Genomic DNA, 27,381 nt, shown 5'->3' on the forward strand with positions numbered 1-27,381 from the left:
TGGAGATGTGGGACATTAATACGATGAGTATGAGTAACTTTTTCTCCAGGTCTTTCGTCCGCCTCCCTCCCATCACGTAGTAGTAATGAATGGGTTCTTTAAAGTTCTTATACAAGTGAGTGAAGTTTGGAGGGAGGAGTCCTCGTGTCCAACAAAGGGAAAGGTGGGGGTTAAAAAAATAAAGCCTAGGCACATAAAAGAGGTGGGAGGAAAGTGAATATTTAAAGCAGCAGGTTATTACCAGCTCCTGCCATTCATCCCATTGAATGAAACTTTGTCACAACTGTCAGCGTGACTCCGGAGTATGGAAACGGTCCAGTGTGACTCTGCGCTCTCGTACGTCGCGCTCAGCGCTCTCTTCAGCGGATTAGTCGCTCACAAATTAATTAGGAACAAGGTGAAAATAGAGAATGTGTCTGTGTCCTGCCTGTTAGCCCTTCTTCTGCTGGAGATACTCTGCTGCTGCGTCTTTTGCAGCCACTTGGGTCTCCCCCTCTTCGTGGCGGCGTGTGCCCTCTACTACGTCTCCATACCTGTACGGAGGATGCTGACGGCTCAAGGCAAGACCGTGCTCATCACAGGTAAGACAGTTTCCAGCATACACGTCTCCTATTTAGGAATTGCATGATTAGCAATTGCATAAAAAAATGTCTAATTCTCACTGATACATTAAGAAACTCCATAGCAGACGTTTTAAAGGTAAATGATGGAATTGCTAGAATATCAAATTCTTTAATGGAACTGATATATTAGGGAATTGCATTATGAGTGATTCCCTCTGATGAGCCTTGTCTGCAAAATACATGAAATTCCTGCTTATGTGTTTGGAAACTGCATCAATTGCTTATATATTTGGGATTTGCATAAATACCTGATAAGAACTGCATAAATAGCAATTCCCTACGCTGATACTGTACATTAATGATGGTATAGACACCAAATCCCTTTATGGGGACCTTCAATGATAAATTAGACAAGTGCATAAATAGCAATTCCCCTATTATAATAGGGAATCGTATAAATATCATATCCGTTTTGACATATTAGGAAACTGCTCCAATGGCAGCTGCTTTATAACATATAATAGGATGTTGCATTCATATTAAATCCTTCTAAGAGACCTTCACTGACAGATTAGACAACTGCATAAATAGCAATTCCCTTTGTCGAAACTTTATTGATCTGTTAGGGAAATGCATGGATATTAAATAAATGACTATATGAATCATTTTCCTTCCAGCGGTCCCCAGATATTTCAGAAAAGAGGGAATTTGGATTTCTGCAGAAAAAATGCTGCGAAAAAGATATTTGATGCATTTTTTTTTTACTATTTAATTGAATTGGGGCGGAAATAATTGGCAAGGAAAAAATAAGCACGACGTTTTAGAAATATCAATCAGTTTGCCGGGACAGTAAAACCTTTTTTTTTTTTTTTGGCTTGGCAAAAACGCAGTGTGTGAACAAGCACGTAGGGTATGTTTGCAGCATTCATGCTGTTCGATTCTTTCAGTGTTTTTGCAGTGTTTTTCACCCATTCAAAAGAATGACCAAAAAAATAGAAAAACGGTGCATAAGAAATCCTGCGTGTGAACACACCCTTAGATATTTCCGTTTCATAGGTGAAACTTGTTGACTTCTTTAGTCGCGTGGATCCAAGTAACAGAAATCTGCTGTGTCTAGAACTTGGAGAACATCTCATGTAGACATCTGAGCTACCCGATAGCATTTATGCCAAGTCATGGATGATCTTGGAGGAACCTGTTTCTGCAAAAAAAAAAAAACATTTTGCTTTTGGGTGGATAAGTGTTAGAAGATAAAGGACTGTCACAAAATGTTATCAGCTGGGACATCCTGAGAGGTCACAGAAAGACTTGTTACTTATTGTTACATCAGAACTTCTTGGAGTTACATAAGATGCTGGTAGGGGATCGGAGAGAAACCAGTGACGAAGTCTGAGCCTCGCTTGGCTTGGCCCACCGGAGGGCGCTCTACTGGGCCAAGTCTGAGCCTCGCTTCTTGGCTTGGCCCACCGGAGGGCGCTCTACTGGGCCAAGTCTGAGCCTCGCTTCTTGGCTTGGCCCACCGGAGGGCGCTCTACTGGGCCAAGCTACTGACGTAGTATCTATCCCAAAGATCCAGCAGAAGACAACCCCATTTTGTATTTCCTATTTTCGCAAATATCCTGCTATACCTTAAAGATGATATATGTCCTTTGTAGGTAATGGTACCAGTTATGGAGATGCGCATGCTCTTCATAGATGGAGAGTCGATCTCAGAATCATTTTTTTCTGGTGGACTTTTACGGATTTTAGTAATAGTAGAAGAAAAAGTGACTTAGTCTTTAAAGGGGTTCAAGAATGCGACTATAGACTAGTGAGTCCTCACAGTGCGCACTGTTATGATTCTCTGGCGTTTGAAGCAAACGACAGGTTACATCCCAACTAGACGTGACTGGCCTCACTCAATTCACTTGTATTGAGCAAGGCTTTTCATGTTTAGTCGGCATGTCAGGCTCCCAGCTCCGGCGAATCCAGACAGTGCGCACGCTGTGAGGAATAGCAAGTTTGAAGTCATATTATAAACTTCTTGAACCCCAAGACTAGACAACCTTTGTATCCCTTAACCGAAATATGAAATTCAGGAGCGTCTTATGCCAGTTACATGATTTTGATGCAAACTCGCATGCCGAGCAGATGATGGCTGATTTAAATAGCCATCATGTGCCCTTAACAGCCACTGGTGGAGCAGAGCTCCGCCTGTGGCTGTTGCAGGGGGGCACGTAATTGCACACTTCAATCGGCGCCCCAGTGATGTGATCATGGTGCTCGGATGGGTTGCTATGACAGCTAGGAGTCTGCTGAAGACCCCCTGCGCCTGTCATTACAATCCTCCTGTGAAAGCCGGCATTCGTAGAGATCGTGATTTTCACTATACGTAGTAGGGCTGAAGATGTGTATAGCACAAGCGATCAGACGATCGCAGCTTCAAGTCCCCTAAGGAAACTATTAAATACAGTAAAAAAAAAAATATATAAATTAAAAAAAAAAATGAAAAAATAAAAACACAAGTTCAAATCACCCCCTTTTTGCCCTATTAAAAATAAAACAATAAATACACACATTTGGTATCGCTGCATTGGTAAAAGTCCGATCTATCAAAATGTAAAGTAAATTAATGCGATCGGTAAACGGCGTAATGAGACAAAGAATAAAAACACTAGAATTACGGGGAATTTTGGCCGCAACAATATTGCAATAAAATGGAATAACAGGCGATCGAAACATCGTATCTACCCAAATTGGTATCAATAAACACATCCGCTCAGGGCGAAAAAAAATATTTTCCTGAATTCCGGGGTAATCCCGGTATTTGTATTAATCAGAACATTTGCATTCCCCCTCAATAAGAATCGTCGGGGGATCTGTCTGCGAGTTATAAGTTTCGCTTGTGCTGATCCCGAGTTATTTGATTAACAGTGGAAGGGATTACCGGAGTGTCAGCATTATATTACACCGCTTAGCTGAGCACGGCTCGTATCACGGGGCCAGACTGTGGTGCGGAATTTACCGTAACTGACTAATATTTTTGCTAAGAGTCTTCAAGTTTGTCTTCCCTGGTCGTTTGGCAATGACCTCAACACTGCACATAACTTAAAATCTGCATTGTCCCGATTACCTCCAACTCCTCGAAGTGTTAATAATGTAGAAAGAAATGTAGAAGTGACATAAAATCAACCAGAGTAATCGGAAAGCTTACAATGCAACCATTGCTACAGTAGGAAACGAGTGTGATGCGAGAAACTCGCACATCAATACCTGGCACTGCCGCCGACACTCTGATCGGAGCGTTCAGCTGCACAGAAATACATGCAGTCGCACACTCCGGTCCCGAGTGCTGGCAGCAGTGCCAGGTATTGATGCGAGAGACTCGCGCATGTTTCTCGCATCACACTCGCAAGTGTGACCCCGGCCTTAAAGGGGTAATCCAGGGCTATATTAATGTTTTACAATGTGCATAAGAACTAATGGGTAGGTAGCAGCTAGTTAACCTCGACGCACGTTTCACTACTCTGGGCTTCGTTAGGAGGCATGTTTGTACAAGTATACTGTTTTTTAATAATTATTTAAGAAATGTTTGCATAGATAAAATCAAAATAAAATGACTTGATAACACCTCTATATACAGTGGATAACACATGATCCACTATTCACAAGAGGTGATGTCACAGCTCACCTCCTCCCCTTCCTGTACAATGACTGATAACACCTCTAGATACAGTAGATAACACAAGATCCACCATTCATAATAGGGGATGTCACAGCTCACCTCCTCCTCCTGTACAATGACTGGTAAACGCTCTATACAGTAGATAACACAGGATCCACCATTCACAGTAGGTGATGTCACAGCTCACCTCCTCCCCCTCCTGTACAATGACCAATAGTAACTCTATATACAATAGATGACACATAGTCCACCATTCACAATGAGTGATGTCAAAGCTCAGGAAGGGAAGGGCTGGTAGTGTCCTCTTTCCTTTAAGGGTTAAAAAATAGCTGCATTTTTTGTTATGGAGTGAGACGGTGTCCGGCTGGGAGTGCAGCACGAGATAGATTTGTACAGACCATGTTTAGATGCCTCAGCGATCCGACCATGCCTGCTTCTCCTTGCCACAGGCCGGCAATGACTCCCAAATACAGAGATTGTCCATAAATCCCAGGCAAAGTCTATAAAAACCAATGTTCCCCTGCGTCATAACTAAAGGAAATTGTATTTCTCTGTAATGTACTTTTGAAAGTTCCACCAGCGAAACCGTTACATCAAATTGTCCTTTGCTATTTGAATACGCCAGTCCTTAGCTATAGCACTTCCTTCGCCGCCCGGCCGCTCTCGCTTAATGATCTATTATTTAAAAAGACATTTACAGTTTTTATATTTAAAAAAAAAAAAGTAAAAAAAAAAAAAAACAAAAGGGCAAAATTGTTAAGAGAAGGAAACTTTTCTAGGTCAGGAGCCTGTTACTGGCGAAAAGATACTTTACTATTACAAAAATTCTGAAGTTTTGTAAAGTTTGAAAAAAATTTGGCTGAAATGTCTCGAACAGTTGGAAAGCTGTGTAGCTAAATCTCACACAATGGGAAATATTTTGCGAAAAATTTTTTTTTAAAGACAAGCAGACACCCAGTAAATATGTAGACGGATTTGCAATTCGGAGAGTCCAGGAAATCTGGAAACCAATCTCTTGGTCACTTTCTGCGGTTACACTCCCTTTAAAGAGAATCTGTAGGTAGGATCAACCGTCCAGAGCCATCTATATGGGCATGCAGGTCATAGGAAGCTAAATAAAATGATACCTTGATATCTGTGATCCGATGTTTTATTCCAGAGAAAGCCATCTTTTTCGTAATATGTAAATGAGCTGTTAAGATCTATGGGCCCAACATAAATCAAGAATCTGCCTCCAGAGATTATTACCAGCGTGAGACATGTAATAACTGACAGTCTGATCTCATGATCTACATGTCTCACACTGGTATCTTCTCCTTTCATGTATAATTATCTCTGAAGGCAGATTCTCGAGAGATCTATGTCCAGCCCATAGATCTTAACAGCTTATTTACGTATTAAGAAAAAGGTGGATTTCCGTGGAATAAGATATTGTATCGCAGATATCAAGGTGTCATTTTATTCCGCTTCCTATGACTCACGTGCTCATATACACTGTTTAGGAGGGTAGATCCTACTGACAGTTTCCCTTTAAAGGGACTGTAATCTTCAGAAAATGCACCACTGTTTCAATCATGTTTTTGAGTTATAGGTGTTACCTATCATTATAATCCTGCCTTTGCTGATAGTGAGACTTCTGAAAAGTCTTCCCTAAAGAAGAGAAAGTTAGAGTTCATTCTTACGTGAGATATTTAGGGCATGTTCACACCACATTGGCTGGCATAATCTCTCCCCATAAGAGTTCTGAAAATAAATGTTTTTGGCTATCTTTGCAAGGGTAGGATCACACGACTGATGTCTCCACATCCCCCCCAAAAAAAGGTCTGATTATTTTGATCGGGGCTTGAGGAAGAGTGGCATCAGTTTTTCTCGGACTTGTGGAGAAAAAAAAAGTTTCTCCATTCTGACAGTTGGTGAAAATTGGCATCCGAGTGCGGTCCAAATTTTTACACGCACCCATTGCCTTGCATTGCCAGTTGTACAGATAAATAACCCAGGGTATTTAGTAAACACTTTTTGATTTAAAAAAAATCATAAAAGCCATCCAACCGCAACAAGGTGTACCCAGTTGGGATACTCCTGTTCTCTTATTTGGGTACACCTTGTCGCGGTTGGATGACTTTTACACTTTTTTTTTTTTTAATCAAAAACAGCGTTTCCTAAGTGCTCTGTTATTTATATGCTCATTTGCTTTTTACTTACAGCAGGGTATATGTTTATTTTGCTTCTATCTCAAGTTTTATCTGTTTAATGGCCAGTGTGAACATGCTCTTATACTTTTATACCAACTTATAGTCCAGGTCATTTCTTTGGGAGTTTCAAAAAAATTAGCAAACACTCAATTATTTTCAGAACTTTTATAAAAGTGAACGGAGAAGGCCGCGCATGCGCAACTACTTCTGCATTAGCAGAAGTCCCTTTTTTTTTCATTAAATGTGTAAGCTGGAACTATCCCTTTTAGGTGATGGATTGTTGTTTTTTTGGAGAGGTTGGGGGGCATAGACTATAGGATACATCTCTTATTTATTTCTATCTCCTGTGAGAGCATTGAAGCCTGCGGTTGAATGCACCTCATCCCATATGTTAGACACATAGTAGGACTATAAATTACGCACGGTTCCATCTGCACATCTTAGACATTTGCGACCTGCCAGTGATAGTTTAATTTGATAGAGAACGTCTTTAAAGCTGTCTGGTCACTGGGTCCATTCATCTCTCCATAAATCATCCTTATTTTATTTACCACCGGAGACCAGAGAGATTTACAAACCATTTGCTCTTTGAAGATTGAACAAGTCCTATGGGGAGGGGGGAAGTTTGGCTGCCATGACTGTTTTAGTCCAAAAAAAATTCCAAGAAAAAGTCCAATATACCTAAACAATCAGAACTAAGATCATCAATCACCGGCGGTCCCACCAAGAATGTAGGGCGCATCATGATCGAGCTCTGCTCTTCAGAGCCCCGGTTCTCAGGATCAGTGGGGGCCATGGTGGTCAGAACCCTGTCGATTGGGATGTTATCCCCTATCCTTTGGTAAACAAACAAAAAAAAAATATATACTTTTTTAGTAGAGATCCGATGTGCCAGCAATGAGTAAATAGTGTGGAAGACATATATAAATTAGGCACTGGGGGAGTTTCATTGCTTTAGGACTTCTTACAAGGCTTTGTCGCACCCAGAGCACTTCCAGCCTGATTTACATGTGGATTCTACCCTAGATTTCTGGGGCCTGGTACATCGGATCTCTACAACAAAGGCATAACTTTTTATGGGGGCACAAGCACCTATACAGCTGTACCTCTACTTCCATATGTGAAAATGTGCTGACAGCTTCCCATTGAAGTTTTCCAGGACATTCTTAAAATAAAAGGCTGCCTCCCGCCAGGGCTATTCTATTGTACTTTCAGTTCTAATGTTCTGCTATTTCCCTGATCTCTGCGCCTGTCTTGTAAGGCCACAGATTTTCCGATTTCATGTGATGTCCCTTTACAAGACTACCAGAATAGCCATACAAGTGTGATAAGCACACCCATAAAAGTCAATAAATGTTATCACACATAAATCATTATACACTATACAAAAAAACAGCCATAAAAACCTCAAGACACCCAATATAATGCTCTACATCCAGTGATAAAGGGCACAATGCAAAAGAGATATATGCAATAGGTCGACAGCACTGGTATATTTCATGGAGAGGACCCAGAATGTGATACACGAAAAAACAAACTCCACTTGTTTCGCTGCATGCATGCAGCTTCATCAGGGGATGTGTGAGAAAATAAGCATATATGAGGCTACATGTAGATAACCTAGTAATAGTGCGGTTTGTATTCTTGATTTGTGCGCCATGCATGCAGGTTTTCAGTCCATTGCTGTGCACATTGACATTTCTTGCATAAACTTCATAATTTTTCCCTGCTAGGTACAGTATCTGTATGGGTCATGTTGATATTTTTCACTTTGCTTTTCTGATGTGACTATTGCTTATTATAACACTAGTCACTTAAATTACATCATGTACAGTGTGGAAAATAAGTATTTAATACACTGCCAATTTTGCAGGTTTTCCCACTTCTGGAGAGGTCTGTAATTTTTATCGTAGGTACACTTCACCTGTGAGAGACAGAATCTATAAACAAAATGCAGAAAATCCCATTGTATGATTGTTACATAATTAATTTGCATTTTATTGCTAAAATAAGTATTTGATACAATAGAAAAACAGAATTTAGTATTTGGTCCAGAAACGTTTGTTTGCAATTACAGAGTCAGACGTTTCATGTAGTTCTTGACCAAGTTCGCACACACTACAGCAGGGATTTTGGCCCCCTCCTCCATACAGATCTCCAGAATCTTCAGGGTTCGGGGCTGTCGCTGGACAACATTCAGTTTCAGCTCCCTCCAAAGATTTGCTATTGGGTTCAGGTCTGGAGACTGGCTAGGCCACTCCAGGACCTTGAAATGCTTCTTACGGAGCCACTCCTTAGTTGCCCTGGCTGTGTGTGTCTGGCCATTGTCATGCTGGAAGACGTAGCCACAATCCATCTTCAATGCTCTGACTGAGGGAAGGAGGTTGTTGGCCAAAATGTCACGATACATGACCCCATCCTTCCTCCAACACGCTGCAGTCGTCCTGTCCCTTTTGAAGAAAAGCATGATGTTTCCCCCACCATGCTTCTCGGCTGGGACCATGTTCTTGGGGTTGTACTCATCATCCTTCTTCCTCCAAACAGGGTGAGAGGAGATGATACCATAAAGTCCTTTTTTGGTCTCATCTGACCACATGACCTTCTCCCATGCCTCCTCTGGTTCATCCAGATGGTCATTGGTGAACTTCAAACGAGCCTGGACATGTGCTAGGGTAAGCAGGAGCACCTTGCTTGCCCTGCAGGATTTAATCCATGATGGCGTAGTGTGCTACTAATGGTAATGTTTGAGACTGTGGTCCAACCTCTCTTCAGGTCCTTGACCAGGTCCTACCGTGTAGTTCTGGGCTGATTCCTGACCATTCTCAGAATCCTCCTTACCCCAAAAGGCGAGATCTTGCATGGAGCCCTGGACAAAGGAAGATTGACAGTCATCTCATGTTTCTTTCATTTTCTAATAATTGCACCAACAGTTGTTGCCTTCTCATCAAGCTGCTTGGACATTGTTCTGTAGCCCACCCCAGCCTTGTGCAGGTCTACAATTTTGTGCCTGGTAGACAGCTCTTTGATCTTGGCCATGGTGGAGAGGTTGGAGTGTGATTGAATGAGTGTGTGGACAGGTGTCTTTTATACAGGTAACAAGGTCAAAAAGGAGCAATTAACACAGGTAATGAGTGCGGAGTAGGAGGGTTTCTTAAAGAAAAACTAACGTCTGTGGGAGGCAGAAATCTTGCTGGTTGGTTGGTGATCAAATATTTATTTCATGCAATAAAATGCAATTTAATTATGTAAAAATCATACAATGTGATTTTCCGTTTTTTATTTTTAGATTGTGTCTCACAGGTGAAGTGGACCCACGATAAAAATTACAGACCTGTCCATTCTTTGTAGGGGGGAAAACTTGCAAAATCGGCGGCAGTGTATCAAAGACTTATTTTCCCCACTGTACCTCATTATCACCATGGACCTAACACAGGGTCTTAGGTCGGCCTCTGTTCTATATACGGGTACTTCCCCTATTTTGTTTCCTTAGGTTCCTTGTAGCTGTTCTTTGTGTATCCCATTTTGGGTCCTCTCCATGACATATACCAGTGCTGTAGACCTATTGCATGTATCATATTATATTGGGTGTCTGTTTTCATGGCTGTTTTTGGTATAGTGTTTTATGTGTGTTAACATTTGACTTTTATGGGTGTGCTCCTCACTCTTGTATGGCTATTCTTCTAGTCGCGGTTTGATTTTGATATATGATGTAGCTCCCCCATTCCATAACATTGGCAGTGCACCCTATCATCTTTTTTGTTTAAGAGCGTGCATTTTATGTGATGAGCATGCAAAGAGCATTCATTATATGTGACGAGTATGCAAAGAGCGTGCATTATATGTGACGAGCATGCAAAGAGCGTGCATTATATGTGACGAGCGTGCATTATATGTGATGGCATGCAAAGAGCGTGTATTGTATGTGACGAGCATGCAAAGAGCATGCATTATATGTGATGAGCATGCAAAGACCGTGCATTATATGTGATGAGCATGCAAAGAGCGTGCATTATATGTGACGAGCGTGCATTATATGTGATGGCATGCAAAGAGCGTGCATTATATGTGATGAGCATGCAAAGAGCATGCATTATATGTGACGAGCATGCAAAGACCGTGCATTATATGTGATGAGCATGCAAAGACCGTGCATTATATGTGACGAGCATGCAAAGAGCGTGCATTATATGTGACGAGCATGCAAAGAGCGTGCATTATATGTGATGAGCATGCAAAGAGCGTGCATTATATGTGACGAGCATGCAAAGACCGTGCATTATATGTGACGAGCATGCAAAGACCGTGCATTATATGTGACGAGCATGCAAAGACCGTGCATTATATGTGACGAGCATGCAAAGACCGTGCATTATATGTGACGAGCATGCAAAGACCGTGCATTATATGTGACGAGCATGCAAAGACCGTGCATTATATGTGACGAGCATGCAAAGACCGTGCATTATATGTGACGAGCATGCAAAGAGCATTCATTATATGTGACGAGCATGCAAAGAGCGTGCATTATATGTGACGAGCATGCAAAGAGCGTGCATTATATGTGACGAGCATGCAAAGAGCGTGCATTATATGTGACGAGCATGCAAAGACCGTGCATTATATGTGATGAGCATGCAAAGACCGTGCATTATATGTGATGAGCATGCAAAGACCGTGCATTATATGTGATGAGCATGCAAAGAGCGTGCATTATATGTGATGAGCATGCAAAGAGCGTGCATTATATGTGATGAGCATGCAAAGACCGTGCATTATATGTGATGAGCATGCAAAGAGCGTGCATTATATGTGATGAGCATGCAAAGAGCGTGCATTATATGTGATGAGCATGCAAAGAGCGTGCATTATATGTGATGAGCATGCAAAGAGCGTGCATTATATGTGATGAGCATGCAAAGAGCGTGCATTATGTGATGAGCATGCAAAGACCGTGCATTATATGTGATGAGCATGCAAAGAGCGTGCATTATATGTGATGAGCATGCAAAGAGCGTGCATTATATGTGATGAGCATGCAAAGAGCGTGCATTATATGTGATGGGGATGCAAAGACCGTGCATTGTATGTGATGAGCATGCAAAGACCGTGCATTATATGTGATGAGCATGCAAAGAGCGTGCATTATATGTGACGAGCATGCAAAGACCGTGCATTATATGTGATGAGCATGCAAAGACCGTGCATTATATGTGATGAGCATGCAAAGACCGTGCATTATATGTGATGGGGATGCAAAGACCGTGCATTATATGTGATGAGCATGCAAAGACCGTGCATTATATGTGATGAGCATGCAAAGACCGTGCATTATATGTGATGAGCATGCAAAGAGCGTGCATTATATGTGATGAGCATGCAAAGAGCGTGCATTATATGTGATGAGCATGCAAAGAGCGTGCATTATATGTGATGGGGATGCAAAGACCGTGCATTGTATGTGATGAGCATGCATTATATGTGATGGGGATGCAAAGAGCATGCATTATATGTGACAGCATGCAAAGAGTGTGCATTATATGTGACGAGCATGCAGATAGTGAGCATTATATGTGATGAAAAAAGTTCAGAATGAATCAGTCATAAAAATGGCTCCTAAACAAAAACTAATTCTAAAAATGCATATACTTTATTATTAATATTTAAAACCATAGAACATCCAAAAATCACCAAGCAATTTATTGCTGAGCTGAATTAAAACCCTAGTCACACAAATGAAAAGAATAGGATAGGGGGATCAGTGGCCTAATTAACCCTAAGTGGCCCTTTTCTTCCCCCTACCTAGCAGCGGAGGTTGGCACCCTCTTGAAGCGCAAATGGCGCCCCCGCTGCACGGTGGCTATCCCTACTCACCCTGTTAAATACTGTTCTCAGGGGAAAAAAATCAATCAGAGTAAGGAAATATATAGGAAAGCAGGAAATCTGGTCAATAATATAGACACAGTCCAAAAATATAATTCCAATAACCTTAAATCATCACAGACCACCAAAAATTACTATAAGACGGGGGGGGAGGGTGTACAACCAGTAACCGATAAAAAAATTATTATTTTGTGGGAGAAGACAAGGAAAAATTTGGCCTGGATTCCCTATTTTCAACAGTCCCTGCCTACCAGCGGAGCTTTTTCACCCTACTTTATACTGGTGCCCCCGCACCACGTCGACTGTCCCTTGCTAGCCCTAAGTACCCCTTACACATACATGTGATCACACATAGGGAATATGGGACAATGGATTATATGGGGATTTAAATGGACTGTTGACCAGTACCCTCTCGTTCTTCTCCAACAACTAGATAAGGGCCATCATATATGAAGGCAAAAGAGCCCAAATCAGAAAAAAGAGAAAGGAGCTATATCATATAATGTTAACTCTCCTGGAACCAATAGTATCCCTTAATACATACAGGGATTAGTATTCACGGGAGCATCAAAAAAGATACCAAAAATGAATCACTATAGCTCCCATACATCTGTAAACATATCAGTGCCACACTTATTGCTATATGCCCTCATATTGCATGATGCCCGAATTCAAGATCAGCCAATATACACATCCAATGAAACTTAGCTTATTGCTGATTTAAGTTTCGTCTCGCCTTGACGCGTTTCCCTCCCACACAAGGAGTTCCTCAGGAGGCACATGATAATCTCTTTGTGCTCACACTGAGCATCAGATATGGCGCCTGGTGCAGGTATCAGTCAACCAGGCGCCATATCTGATGCTCAGTGTGAGCACAAAGAGATTATCATGTGCCTCCTGAGGAACTCCTTGTGGGAGAGGGAAACGTGCACCTCTTTCTCTACTGCACACTGCCTGCTCCCGCCAAGACTGTTTCAGTGCGTGCTGTCCCTGTACTCGCTCAGCCACGCCATCTGCTTCCCGGTGTAAAGGTCCGTCCAGTCTCTTACTCCTTCCCCCCGACAGTTCCGGACCCAGCACAGGTACCCACTGCCCGGTTCTCCTCCTTACAATAGTATCATATCGGTAGGGGTCTGACAATCGATATCCCCGCCAATCAGCTGGAAGCAGGACATCTTGCTCACTGAGGGATCAGATTACAGCTGCCTATTAAAGTCTATGGAGATCGGAGAAAGTAGCAGAAAGAAAGAACAGTCAACAGTTCGGACAATTTTAGTCTGTGTGTAGGGGTCTTTAGTCCTAGACAACCCCCATTAATTATTATTGTCCTTAATATTTATTAATCTAAAGAGAATTTGAGAACTTTTCTCTGGAAGCAATAAGATATCTGCTTCCTTACAAGAAACAAAATTATATATATCGCGTATTGAGAGCGCGTTGGGGCGGCATGATCTTCAAAGAAACAACTTAGTCTTGTTCTTGATCATCCGCCCGGAATCAGAGCAGCGCAGTTTAAGTCAATCTTTTATCTCTCCCGATATCTAGTCAGATATTCTCATATTAAATGATGACGCGGAGATTTCAGAGGAAATAAATCCAAATTTTCCACCTTGACACAAGGCTGATGTTCAAAAATAGCAGAAAGTGTATTGACCCTGGCACTAAGCTTTGAAGTTTATTGATTAACTTATCAGCCTCCGATTTATGATCAAACAGATGAAAATTATTTTTTTTCTCCAGAAACAGCGCCACCCATTGACATGGTTTAAATACAAGGGTGCTTCTATTGCAGATAATCTCTTTATTCAGGACCATCCTTTAAAAAAAAAATCTTAAATGGTTATTGTCATTTTTATAAACTTTACATAAATTAGCAGTTCAAGCGAATATGAAAAACTTTGTAATGTATCTTATCGGAGGAATATGCCTTTTTTTCCCATTTCTGAGCCACTTCTTTTCTGCCCCTACTCCCTTCCTCTGTCTCCTGAATTCATCATTCACTCTGAATAAAACCTCACAAATCCTTGGTCAAAATTAGATGGATGAACTAACTACTGAGAGATCAGATTACAGCTGCCAGTTAAAGTCTATAGAGAGTGAAGGAGGGAGTAGCAGAATGGGAGAACAGGCAGAGACAACTCTGACAGATCATACTGTAGCTTTCTAAAAATGTGTATACCTCACCTCAGTGCTGGATTCACAACTGTACTGCTCAAGTATTTCACTATAATCTTCTCCATGCTGCTGTAGCTTTCTAGTATATGCTTCTAACTCCAAAGCTGGATTCACATCTACACAATTCTCAGTATTGCAGTGCAATGTCCTCCATGCTGCTGCAGCTTTCTAGCATGTGTTTCTAGCCCCAAATCTGGATTCACAGCTGCACAATGCTCACTAATGCTGTGTAATGTTCTCCATTCTGTTGCAACTTTTTAGTAAGTGTTTCTAACCCAAGAGCTGGATTCACAGGTACACAATGTGCAGTATCTCTGTATAATGCCCTCAAAGCTGCTCCAGCTTTCTCATATCTGTCCCTAACTTCAGAGCTGGATTTACAGCTACAAAATGCTCAGGACTGAATGACCTCTATGCTGCTTCAGATTTCTGGTAAGTGTCCCTAACTCCCTTAGCTGGATTCACATCTATATATTGCTTCGTACTGCTGTATAATGTACTCCATGCTGCTACAGCTTTCTAGTAAGTGTTACTAACCCCAGAGCTGGAATCACAGCTACAAAATGCTCAGTACTGCTTATAATGTCTTCCATGCTGCTTCTGAACATAAGCAACAAAGATACAGAACAGCAGGAATCCTTTATATCTATGAGTGCAGTATATAACGGAGACATTATATCAGCTAGAAACAACCCCCTAGCTCAGAGAGAACTGAAAATTAGAGATGGAGTTCTTAGAGGAGAAAAATGTTAAAAATACAGCTTTCTCCAAGTAGTTAGTTGCTACTTCAATTTCATATGATTGCCATTGTCCTGTGCCAATGTCTTGGGTGTTTTATCGAAGAACTTAGTAATTCTTTAAACTTCGATCTAGTATTGTTCACTCCGTGTTGTATAGATGCCTCAGTCATTTCCTCCAAGGAATTAGTTTGTTTCTTGACTTCAGCCGTCTCCATGTTGTAAAGATGTCTGAGCCGTTTCCTCAAAGGATTTAGTTGCTTTTTGACTACTCGAGTTGCCTCCACCTTGTTCTGTCTGAGGGTTTCTTTTTTGTCTTCCTTGATTATATCTGCCTCCATGTTTTAACGATGGCTAGGGTGTTTCCTCCGAGGACTTAGATGGCTCTTTGGCTTCAGTTAAGCACTTTTTCCACTGTTTTGTCCAGATGTTCTAGGTGATTCCTCCAAGGTCAGTCGGTCCTTTTACTTCAGTTGACTGTGGTTGCCTTCACGTCATGCAGATGTCTACAGCACTTTTTAATCTAACCTATTTACATTGGAATTTTCTCATTAAAATGTACAGATCGATAAGACAGATTTGGCTTCTCCACATCTGAAGCTTTATTTTCTTCCTGTGCCGTCTACAGACACGAAGACACAATTCCCTTCTTTGTAATGTGAAATTTAGCCGCAAAGTATGTCAGAAGGTGTTTGCTATTTTGTTAAATGAAGGGATTATCTCTAATGGAAAAACAATGTCTCCTCCAATCAACCCAAGCCTTGGGCTATGCGGTTACTGATGTAGAAATCACCAAGACAGTTAATGCTTCTGTAGACTTTCGTAGCTTTTAGTCAACAAACGCCATTCCTAGCTGATGTGGGGGTGAGATGTTTGCTTTGGATGGGCCTTACAAAATTTTCTCACTTTTCTTTCTCCTGTTTAGGGTGTGATTCGGGGCTTGGACATGCTTTAGCTAAGTACTTTGATGAACTGGGCGTTCTTGTCTACGCCGGTGTTTTGGATAAGAAAGGGCAAGGTGCCGAAGAACTTAGGAGGGTTTGTTCTTCAAGGCTATCGTTGATCCAACTTGATGTCACAAATCAAGGACAAATAAAGGCGGTCTACGATGAAGTGAAAAATCGGGTTCAAGATGCAGGTACATACTTCTGTAAACTCAAGAGTTATCACTGGACTAATATAATATTCTTCTCCGTATAATGATGAAGCACTGAATGGAGACTACACGGCCATGAGTAAAGCAGAGTAGGGCTCCGTTGACATCAGCTTTGTGCTAGATAGATCTCATCACCTTTCAGTATTGTCTGTTGTTTTTTTTCTGAGATGTTTGTCCAAAAAAATATCTGACAGAAGAAAGAATCAGAATTAAGACAATGACTTGTAGACCAAACCTACTTTCGATAATATTCTAGTGGGTTACTCAAGCGGATGTCCAGGCTCGATGAGAGCTAGATATAGACTCTTTTGCCTATTCCTGTATGTAATGAGGTCAGTATATGACAATGGTCAGACTCCAGCCCATCCGACTGAGCCGGCGCCAGTTTGATAGCCATCATTCATGGACCAAAAGATGAAAACAACTCATGAACAGAACCTTTAAAGGAGCCTGTCCGCACAAAAATTACTCCCCATTTACTTGTTTTCCATCTATTTCCGTCCTTCTCTTCCTTTATTGACAGTTATGAGATAGATGGATAATACATAGGTTAGAAGGTGCACTCTACTGTTTGGTTTGAACAGTCATTTTGTGATGGCAGACCCCAAAAATGGCCGATGTGGACCGTAGTCGTGGCTATGAAAAATGAGTATGGCGTGTTTAGTTGGACCACTGGAATATTTCACGGCACTTCATCGCAATATTTTTCTGTAGAGTTACCAACAAGCATCATCAGCTATGACCTGGCGCCTCATCCCCTTAAATGGCCGACATAACCATTCAGCAGCAATCTTGGTAGGTTAAAGCCTAACTAAACATGCTGAGCTCATTTTTCATAGCCACGACTATCCTACAAGAAGACCTCTAGACTTCTTCGCTGATATTTCTTGGATTAGCGAGTCAGGCCAACGTACATGAGAAGGTTGGCAACGGCTATGACTGCCAAATCTAGTCAAGCATGCATGTTTGGTCAGGCGTGCATGTTTGTTTTTAAAGGGGAGACCATTAAGAAACTTCTAGTAGCCATTTATCTGTCAAAGGTATGAAGGATCTGGCATGTCGAAATCCAATATGGTCAATCTAGGTCAACAGCTGAGCTCTGGGTAGTTGTCCGATGTCACCAATACCAGCGGATTTAGATATCTTCCGTGTTTGGCCAGCTAAACTCTATCCCAAGGACCATCGTAGGCTACTGAAATGAGTATGAAATGATGTATTAATAATGACCATTCATCGTATGGTGCCAAGCTAAAGCGAAGAGTCATACGCAAGAGGCTTCTGAGACGCCTTTTCAGGAGCATTGATTTTTTTTTAGCAGCTGATTATGGAAGCAGATATCTTCTAAGCAAAGCCTACAATGATGGAATTATTCATGGAGATATGGAAGGGATGAGATACAGTAGGCGCATACATTGTGTCTGAATGTAAATATGCTCTTTAGACAAGCACACAATGGACGGGACCGACTTCTGACTGTGAATATATTTTGGTGATGAATAGTTTCTTCTGAATTAAACAGAGGCAACCTTGGGAGACAAAGAAACATCTCATAGTAATCTATAGGGACCGGCCAGATGTAGGTTTTCAGAGTACAGTTAATGCAGTGAATACTAATAGCAGATGAGACACAAGAAGCTCTTGAACATTGGTTATGGGTTTTCTGGGAATTTGATATCGATGGACTTTCTTCAGGACACGTCATCAATATCAGATCAGCAGAGGTCCGACATCCGACACCTCCCATGATTAGCTGTTTGCATCAATGCCGGCTGCCAGATGTACACATGTTGTGAGCCTGCATTAATGGTGTGAGCCTCCACTAATGGTGTGAGCCATCATTAATGGTGTGAGCCTCCACTAATGGTGTGAGCCCCCTCTAATGATGTGAGCCTCCACTAATGGTGTGAGCCTGAAGTAATGGTGTGAGCTACCACTAATGCTGTGATCCACCACTAATGGTGTGAGCCTCCACTAATGGTGTGAGCCCCCTCTAATGATGTGAGCCTCCACTAATGGTGTGAGCCTGAAGTAATGGTGTGAGCTACCACTAATGCTGTGATCCACCACTAATGGTGTGAGCCTCCACTAATTGTGTGAGCCCCCTCTAATGATGTGAGCCTCCACTAATGGTGTGAGCCTGAAGTAATGGTGTGAGCTACCACTAATGCTGTGATCCACCACTAATGGTGTGAGCCTCCACTAATGGTGTGAGCTTCCACTTATGGTGCGAGCCACCACTAATGGTGTGAGCTTCCACTTATGGTGCGAGCCACCACTAATGGTGTGATCTACCACTAATTGTGTGAGCCACCACGAATGGTGTGATCTACCACTAATGGTGTGAGCCACCACGAATGGTGTGAGCCTCCACTAATGGTGTGAGCCTCCACTATGGTGTGTGCCACCACTAATGGTGTGAGCCTCCACTAATGGTGTGAGCCTGCATTAATGGTGTGATCCACCACTAATCATGTGAGCCACCACTAACACGCTTCATGTTCAGTTCCGACTGGGCAGTTGTTGAGTGTATGGACCCAAACTACTGGATCCATCACCTTGAACCACATAAAAGAAGAACTTACTGATTACATGAGGATGTGAGTGCTGTAGTGCCCTGCTGAGCAGCCATCTACCAAGTCTTGTGATCCGGTCAGGTGGCGGCTTTGGCCAATTTCTTTGCCCACTCTTCTTCACTTCACTGCATTAGTCATGGACTCCAAATGTTCTAAAGAGCTTTTGGTATTGAGCCTCTCGGTAGCTAATGTCTCCAGTGGTGAAACCCTCTATCTAGGGAATATCTACTTACTTTATCCCAGGGAAGAGTCCAGATACCAATCTGAGAAGCATTACCCCCTGGCAATATGTCGACCACAAGTATTAATGGTAACATAGTTGTTCCTTGCTCCAGGTCTCTGGGGGATCGTACACAATGCTGGAGTTCTTGGCTACATGGCTGATGGAGAATTGCTACCCATAAGCGTCTACAAGCAATGTATGGACGTGAATTTCATTGGAGTCGTTCAAGTCACCAAGATGTTTATGCCCTTACTCAGGAAAGCCAAGGGAAGACTTGTGACCATCTCTAGTATGGCGGGTAAGAGGATTAGTAAAACATATGGTGAGAATAGTAGATAACGAGTTGTTTATCACATGTACCATATTGGGTTACATTAGAAAGGGCAAAAGGCTGTCCTTTTGGCCTCCATTGGAGCAGAATATGTTGGTTCGTCAGATTACGCTACTCTATACAAGGTTATCCAGTCAGAACCATATACCATGTGGTAGACTGAGATTTCACGGGAGTTGCCAAAGTTCTGTTAAGTATTCCCTTTCTGTGTATGAGACTTCCCCTGATAGATGATGTAGGTGGGGTATATGACATGTCCAATTTTGGACTCCCGATCCTTTTGTTCGCTACGAGATAAGCCATTGCCAGAGTAATCTGGCAGTGGCTCTTTCGTAGAGAACACAGGAGCGCTCGCTGTTGCATAGAGCAGCCGGGAGTGATAGCTGTCAGCCTAACCATCGATCAGGCAACAGATATCGTACCCCTAAAAACTTAGAATATAAGAAGCTGGTTTTCAGGAGTCTGTGGTAAAAACTATGATATTTAACCAATGCTTCCAGGAGTCTGCATTATTATCTGAGCAGTCAGCGAGCTCCTTCTTTGTAATGGCCATTGTAGGGACACCGCGGAATATTAGCTGAGCTATTTATCAAACCTACCGTAACGATGCCAGAAATATAATTCAAAACATACATTTTATTCTTTATTTTATATATAAAGCATAAAAAATAAGACGGGAAAGTCATCAAGTTGCCAAAAAAGATCCATAGTGGTATTAATCAGATAATAGAGTGTGCATTCTGCATAAATAAATAATAGGAAGTGAGTCTAATGAATGAAGTCCTGGGATCAAATCACACTAAGGACGACATTTGCAAAGAATTAGTATGTTCTGCCCATGTTTGCGTGGGTTTCCTCTGGGGTCTCTTGTTTCTTCTCACATTATCAAGACATACTGAAAGGAAATGTAGATTGTGAGCCCCAAAGGGACAGAGATGATGATGTCCTGTAAAGTGCTGCGGAATATGATGGCGCTATATAAGTAAGTAAAATAAATACCACTAAAAAATACATTCAAAGTCAATACCAGTTTCGCCGTCACTTCTTCAAAGGTTGGATGTATCTATTTTTTTTTAATCTATCACCCAGTATAATTTGCTCATGCTGCATTTGAGCATTATTTATTTTACTTATATAGCGCCATTCCACAGCGCTGTACAGACATCAATATCTCTGACCCCATTGGGACTCACAATCTAAACTCCCTATCAGTATGTCTTTGGAGTATAGGAGGAAACCGGAGAACCCGGAGGAAACCCACACAAACACGGGGAGAACATACAAACTCCTGGCAGATGTTGTCCTTGGTGGGATTTGAACCCATTAGTCAGGCTAGTGACTGACACCCGCCCTGTGCACCTGCAGCCCTCTACTACACCACACCGCCGACGTACAATCATACTGTCAGTTATGTATATAAATATTAGCGGATGGATCAATCAAATTTTCCAAAAAGCCAAGTCTAAGATCCTGACTATTAATTAATGAGCTCGTTAGTTTGCCAGAACTGGCTCGTCACAGCTCAGTAATTGGCTCTTTGATTATTTAATTAGTTTGTTATGTAATTGTAATTGCACATACTGTATATAATCTCTGGTTTACACGCGGAAGGACAAAATGGAGGCTCTGGGCAGAGCGACGTTACATTGTTACTATGCGGATAAAACTTAAAGTTGATGGTCTCGGTTCACCATGGCTATTTTTTAATTACCTTAAAGGGGCAGTCTGCTATGGACAAGCCCTGTGAGTTATGAAGGTCCAAAAACTGGTTTTATAGCATAGTCGATACCGCTACCTTATGCCGATATTATTTTTCCTTTAGGAAAACGTAAGGGGAGAAATGAGAAAATTAACAGTTGTGTGTTTAAAGGGATTGCCCCCACCCAAAAAAACCCAAAACATTAACATAGTTCAGTTAGACCAGGTGCCCTGACCATTAAAGGGGGTACTCCTATCTCCAACATCTTATCTCAAGATGTAGTAGGTGTAATAATATTAGCAAATACCTTTGAAAATGTAGTATAGTTCTTCTGATTAGCTATGTTGCTTACCCCATGTACAGGGCATTGCAGTAGCTTAGGTATCCGGGGTTACAACCACTAACAACTAACTGTCATTATAGAAGTGTCTGTAACCATAGATACCTAAGCTACTGCAGTGCCCTGCACATGGGATAAGAGACATAGCTTCATAGATGGTGAGGGGGCTGACTGGTTGCTTATTTTAATAGCTAAGCCAGCCATGCATTGGCCATGACAAAGAAGGTTGCCTGACTTAGCTTGAAATAAGCAGTCGGCCAGGCCCTTCATGCATACAATTCTCTTTCTATACATCAGTCATGGCAGAGAAGGGGGATGGCTAGTGGCACTGATGATTTGCCGTCATAGGAAACACTATCTTGTGTTGAGCCTAGAGCTGGAAGTAGTAATAATAGAAGTAATATTAATAATATTAACAAATACCTCCAATTAGAAATGTAGTATAGTTCTTCTGATTCGCTATGATGCTTACCTCCTGTCCAGGGCATTGCAGTAGCTTAGGTATCCATGGTTACTGCTATAGTCAGTGCAGAGATATACCCTCCTCCATTATGCATGATAACAGGAAAGGGGATTGTCTTGGCTATTGAAAGTAACAGTCACCCAGCCTCCTTGACATATTTTACATGTCAGTCAGCTCCTTTCACATATTTCACATGCCAGCCAGCCCCTTCACATATTTCACATGGCAGTCAGCTAGCCCTTTCACATATTTCACATTTTAGTCAGCTAGCCCCCTTCACATGCCAGCCAGCGACTTCACATATTTCACATGGCAGTCAGCTAGCCCCCTTCACATATTTCACATTGTAGTCAGCTAGCCCCCTTCACATGCCAGCCAGCGACTTCACATATTTCACATGGCAGTCAGCTAGCCCCTTCACATATTTCACATTGTAGTCAGCTAGCCCCCTTCACATGCCAGCCAGCGACTTCACATATTTCACATTGCAGTCAGCTAGCCCCTTCACATATTTCACATTGTAGTCAGCTAGCCCCCTTCACATGCCAGCCAGCGACTTCACATATTTCACATGGCAGTCAGCTAGCCCCCTTCACATATTTCACATTGTAGTCAGCTAGCCCCCTTCACATGCCAGCCAGCAACTTCACATATTTCACATGGCAGTCAGCTAGCCCCCTTCACATATTTCACATTGCAGTCAGCTAGCCCCTTCACTTATTTCACATGGCAGTCATCTAGCCCCCTTCACATATTTCACACTTCAGTCAGCCAGCCCCCTTCACGTATTTCACATTGCAGTCAGCCAGCCCCCATCACATGCCAGCCAGCGACTTCACATATTTCACATGCCAGCCAGCCCCTTCACATATTTCACATTGCAGTCAGCTAGCCCCCTTCACATATTTCACATTGCAGTCAGCTAGCCCCCTTCACATGCCAGCCAGCGACTTCACATATTTCACATGGCAGCCATCTAGCCCCCTTCACATATTTCACATGGCAGTCAGCTAGCCCCCTTCACATATTTCACATGGCAGTCATCTAGCCCCCTTCACATATTTCACACTTCAGTCAGCCAGCCCCCTTCACATATTTCACATTGCAGTCAGCCAGCCCCCTTCACATATTTTGCCTGCATATATCTAACAATTGGGGCACCTGGAGTATTTATATTTGGATATCTCATTTAATCTTTTAGATGTTCGCTACCCTTACAAGTACATATGTAAAGCAAGAGGTAGGAGAGCAAGACTAACCCTGGGTATAAAGCAAGTGTATATACGTAATTAAACGAGCACGGTCAGACCAACAGGACATGCCACAGAGGAGATAAGTGGCTGTCAGGTCCCAAGAATGCCGCTTATCTCCGATCCTACAGAGCTCCCATAGAGATCGCAGCAGACCCCTGCGTAAGTTCTCAGGATCACAGCGTGGCCGGTTTATTTGTGTCTCGTTGACCCCAGAATCCAGATCTACTTAAAACTGAGCAATTAAACAATGTGTCTGTACCGGATTAGTTCGCACGTCGCTCGGCGCATGCAAGTTCTAGCTTGTTATCAGATGAAAAGGGTTTTTTCTGCACAATGGACGGTACGTGCGGTTATATCCTGACTGCATGTGTGACCCGACGCTGTGAAAGGATCCCAGGTCACCGCGACCTCCAATCACCTCAGTGGGGATTAACTGTGCAGAATGGAACAAGCCTGAAAGTATTCAGTGGAGCGGAGCCCTCCGACCACTGCGGGGCGGGGGGGGGGGGTCTGTGAGATGTACAGTGGCCCCTATAGGAGTCAGGGCAGGGGCCCCTGTACATGATATGGAGGAGGGGGAGACCATGAACGAGGCTCCATCATTATGGGGGTCCGGTCCATCTCCACTTCATCCTGGTGATAGAAAAGAATTTCCCAAACATCAGTCGGATGGAGGAGACGGGTGCGGCTCTCCGGGAACGCGGGGATGTCGAGAGATTGTATTTAGGGCACACTTATACTCCACAGTATGTCAGGTAGACAGAATACTACAACACCCAACATCAACATGACCCGACTGCTGGATATCATCGTATTACAAGTCTAATATATTCTGTACATAGAATACTACAATCCCCAACATGATCCGACCATTAAACAGTCGTAATACAGTTCATTTATATGATATGCACAGAACACTACAACCCCCAACATGATCCGACCACTACTATAATACACTTCCTATATGCATAGAAGACTACAACTCCTAATATGACCCAATCACTAGGTATGGCTATAGTAAATTTCCATTATAAGTAGAACACTACTACCCTCAACAGGACCTGAGTACTGAATATGGTCATAACACAATTCTAATATGCACCATATGTTTAACAACAACCACCCCCAACATGTCCGGAGAGCTGGAGAATTCTGCGGACATCTCAGCTCTATCAGGATTGGAGGCATTTTCTTCATCCCGTCTTCTTGTCTTCTTCAGGACATTCACCACTTCCCGGGTTTGCAGCTTACGCAGCTTCTAAAGCGGCTCTGACCATGTTTTCTGCCGTGATGCGCCAAGATCTCTTCAAATGGGGAGTGAACGTGTCCGCTGTCCACCCGAGCGGCTTCAGGACAAGTACGTATATGAGTGTGAAGGATGGGTTTGTCCTCCATTCTGGATGAAAACAAGCAGAAACATGAATGAGAAGCCTTCTCTGCGCACCACACACGCTTTCTGTAGATCTGAACAGACTGTAGAGGCAGGACTTATGCAAATTTGCTTAAAATAATAAGTGAATGAGTTAACTGAAAATCCATCAGTGAGCTCATTCTGATACAGAATTTGGAACTCTTATCTCTCTTCTTCTGAGCTCCTCTCAGCTGTGTCTGATTTGTGACCACATCTGTTAAACTCACTAGGTGAGGTGGATCCTCCAAGCCCAAGGTCTGGGTGGGCACACTGGTGCAGCAGATAGGTGGAGGCGTGGAGCCGAGGCACAGGAGACCACAGGCAGGTAGGTAGGAGACGGCAGGAGACCAGAGGCAGGCAGGGAGAGTGCAGGAAAAGGTGTGTAGCAAGCCCTTCTAACAACACAGAAGTCTTATTGCAAAACCAAGGGGATGTCCCAGTGAGCCTTATATAGGTCAAGACCGATGCTCACATGGGAACATGGCGGGTCATCTGCAAAGCCCGATGTGGGCACCACAGAGTTTAGTGTGTCGGGATGAGGGAAGCAAAGCACAGATCCAGCACAGGTGTGTAACAACATCAAAGTTCAGCTCTACTTTAATGCGGCCTGTGGTCATAAATCAACAAAAAGTTTAGATAAAAGAATTACAAACTCTGATGGTTTCTCAGTAAGCTCATTCTGCATCCTGCAACATTTAAGGAACCAAAAATGCCTCTAAAAGACATACATTTTTGATGCAAATCCTCAAAAATTATTTTTTTTTTTAGCTGTTCTTGCATCTAAGTAAAAAAAAAACCTCCAAGTTGATGTTGGTCCCGGTTAAAATCCAATTCCAGATTCCAATGTAGAAGGGTAAAAGTCCCAACCATCGTGCTGCCACCTGGGGCATCCCTGGATTGGCCATCATCTTCCGGGTCAACGTGATAAATTAGCTGGGAAGGTACAGACAATAGAGGGAGTAATGGGGCCTTTGGAGCTTGGGGTGCTTTGATGGTTTCTCGTCTCCATAGTTAGTAATGAAAATAACCTAGATCTTTCTGCAGATCTAGACTCTTCTATCCTAGGTGGCTGAGCCTGGCGCCACATTGGTTGAACCACTGTAATCTTTGGGATGAGGCCCTCTTCTTTGAATTTTTAGGCCAAGCCTGGTAGCATATTGGTTGACCCACTGTAATCTTTGGGTGAGGTCCTCTTCTTTGTATTTTTAGGCCGCGCCTGGTAGCATATTGGTTGACCCACTGTAATCTTTGGGTGAGGTCCTCTTCTTTGAATTTGTAGGCCAAGCCTGGTATCATATTGGTTGACCCACTGTAATCTTTGGGTGAGGTCCTCTTCTTTGAATTTTTAGGCTGAGCCTGGTAGCATATTGGTTGACCCACTGTAATCTTTGGAACAAGGTCCTCTTCTTTGAATTTGTAGGCCAAGCCTGGTATCATATTGGTTGACACACTGTAATCTTTGGGACGAGGTCCTCTTTGAAATTTTCGGCTAAGAAATGCAAATTTAAAAGGATCTGAAGTGAATCTACCCTAAAATTATTCCACCTTCCCCCATCACCCTTCTCTTGCAATAATCACATTTTCATCATACTCCATAAGTAGACTTGTATACGATGGAGAGTGATAGATCAACATGACAAGATAAGGGCTAAACATACATTGCAAAACCCACACGAGAGCCCATGGGGTAATTTACATATTTATGAGGTCATCTAATTAAAAATCACATATCACTGCCAGTCCATCCACTCCTCGTATAGGAACCCGCAAATCCGCTGAGGAGTCTCGTCCATAATTTATGCCTGCTTGTTTTACATTCATATTGGGAATATTCCTCATAAATTATACAAGCTCCATAAACCAGATGTGCCGCCTTCTGCTTGCAGATATTTTTGGATCTCGAGAACATTGGTCAAGTCAAGACCAGAACATTCTTGATAACATCATGCCGGAGGTGAAAGAAGATTACGGGGAGGACTACCTGGCCAGCTTGAAGGAACTTCGCTACACAATGTCTACGATCACCTCCCCAGACCTGTCCCCGGTCCTGGATGACGTGAGTCATGCTCTTCTGGCTCGAGAACCCTACTTCTCCTACACGCCGGGCCGGTGTGCCTATCTCATCCCTTGTTTGTTCCGCTATTTCCCTCTTTGGGTTTACGATAACTTTGCAAAACAAATCTTCCAAATCCACCGGAATATCCTACCAAGATCCCTACGGAAGTCCAAGTCTAATAATAAAATGGACTAGAGCTTCCGTTCACGATGGGACAGTGGAAAATTTTTGACAAAAACACATGAAGACTTCCAACAAGCTTCATGCCAGACCTGACTAATCCACCGCTGGAAACATTAGTGATGCCATCTTGTCCTGATGAGGCCAAACCATTCTCAATATCCACCATTTACATGATGCATTGTGTGCCGGGGGCAACATTTTTGGAAATTTTTTACAGGATTGGTTGGAAAATCTGCAAAGACTCAAGTATTAAAAAAATAGTATGTCTCATGCTCATTTCATTGACAACCTAAAGAAAATTTTACAACTTTTTTATTTTAATTTTTCTTAGTATTTTCTTTCATGGCCTAAAAACAGGAAATTAATGTTGAATGCATTACTATGGATGGTGGGTTCTTCATTGGTGGGATCACATGTTGTGTTACCCATCTTGGTATTTTTGTATGCTAAATTTTTTATTAAATGTGAAGAGTTTTTTGTTA

At 42.5% G+C, this 27,381-nt stretch overlaps 1 protein-coding gene across 1 annotated transcript; it reads left to right on the plus strand.

The window, feature by feature from the left end:
- Window positions 1-27,381, plus strand: HSD17B2 (hydroxysteroid 17-beta dehydrogenase 2). The gene is made up of 5 exons (XM_073585062.1): window positions 1-581; window positions 16,137-16,349; window positions 19,276-19,461; window positions 24,469-24,606; window positions 26,547-27,381. Exons 1-5 carry the CDS (start codon window positions 305-307, stop codon window positions 26,909-26,911), a joined length of 1,179 nt encoding a protein of 392 aa, XP_073441163.1. The 5' UTR covers window positions 1-304; the 3' UTR covers window positions 26,912-27,381.

Source organism: Dendrobates tinctorius, unplaced genomic scaffold (assembly GCF_039654945.1).
Source record: "Dendrobates tinctorius isolate UK_male_01 unplaced genomic scaffold, ASM3965494v1 ptg000009l, whole genome shotgun sequence".
NCBI lineage: Eukaryota > Metazoa > Chordata > Amphibia > Anura > Dendrobatidae > Dendrobates > Dendrobates tinctorius.

What these genes read in the sequence shown, in the direction of transcription:
- HSD17B2 (XM_073585062.1), top strand. Translation starts at nt 305, where the DNA reads ATGGAAACGGTCCAGTGTGACTCTGCGCTCTCGTACGTCGCGCTCAGC. An exon ending in CAAGACCGTGCTCATCACAG is followed by an intron (nt 582 to 16,136) that starts GTAAGACAGTTT and finishes TCTCCTGTTTAG; the next exon opens with GGTGTGATTCGGGGCTTGGA. An exon ending in AAATCGGGTTCAAGATGCAG is followed by an intron (nt 16,350 to 19,275) that starts GTACATACTTCT and finishes TCCTTGCTCCAG; the next exon opens with GTCTCTGGGGGATCGTACAC.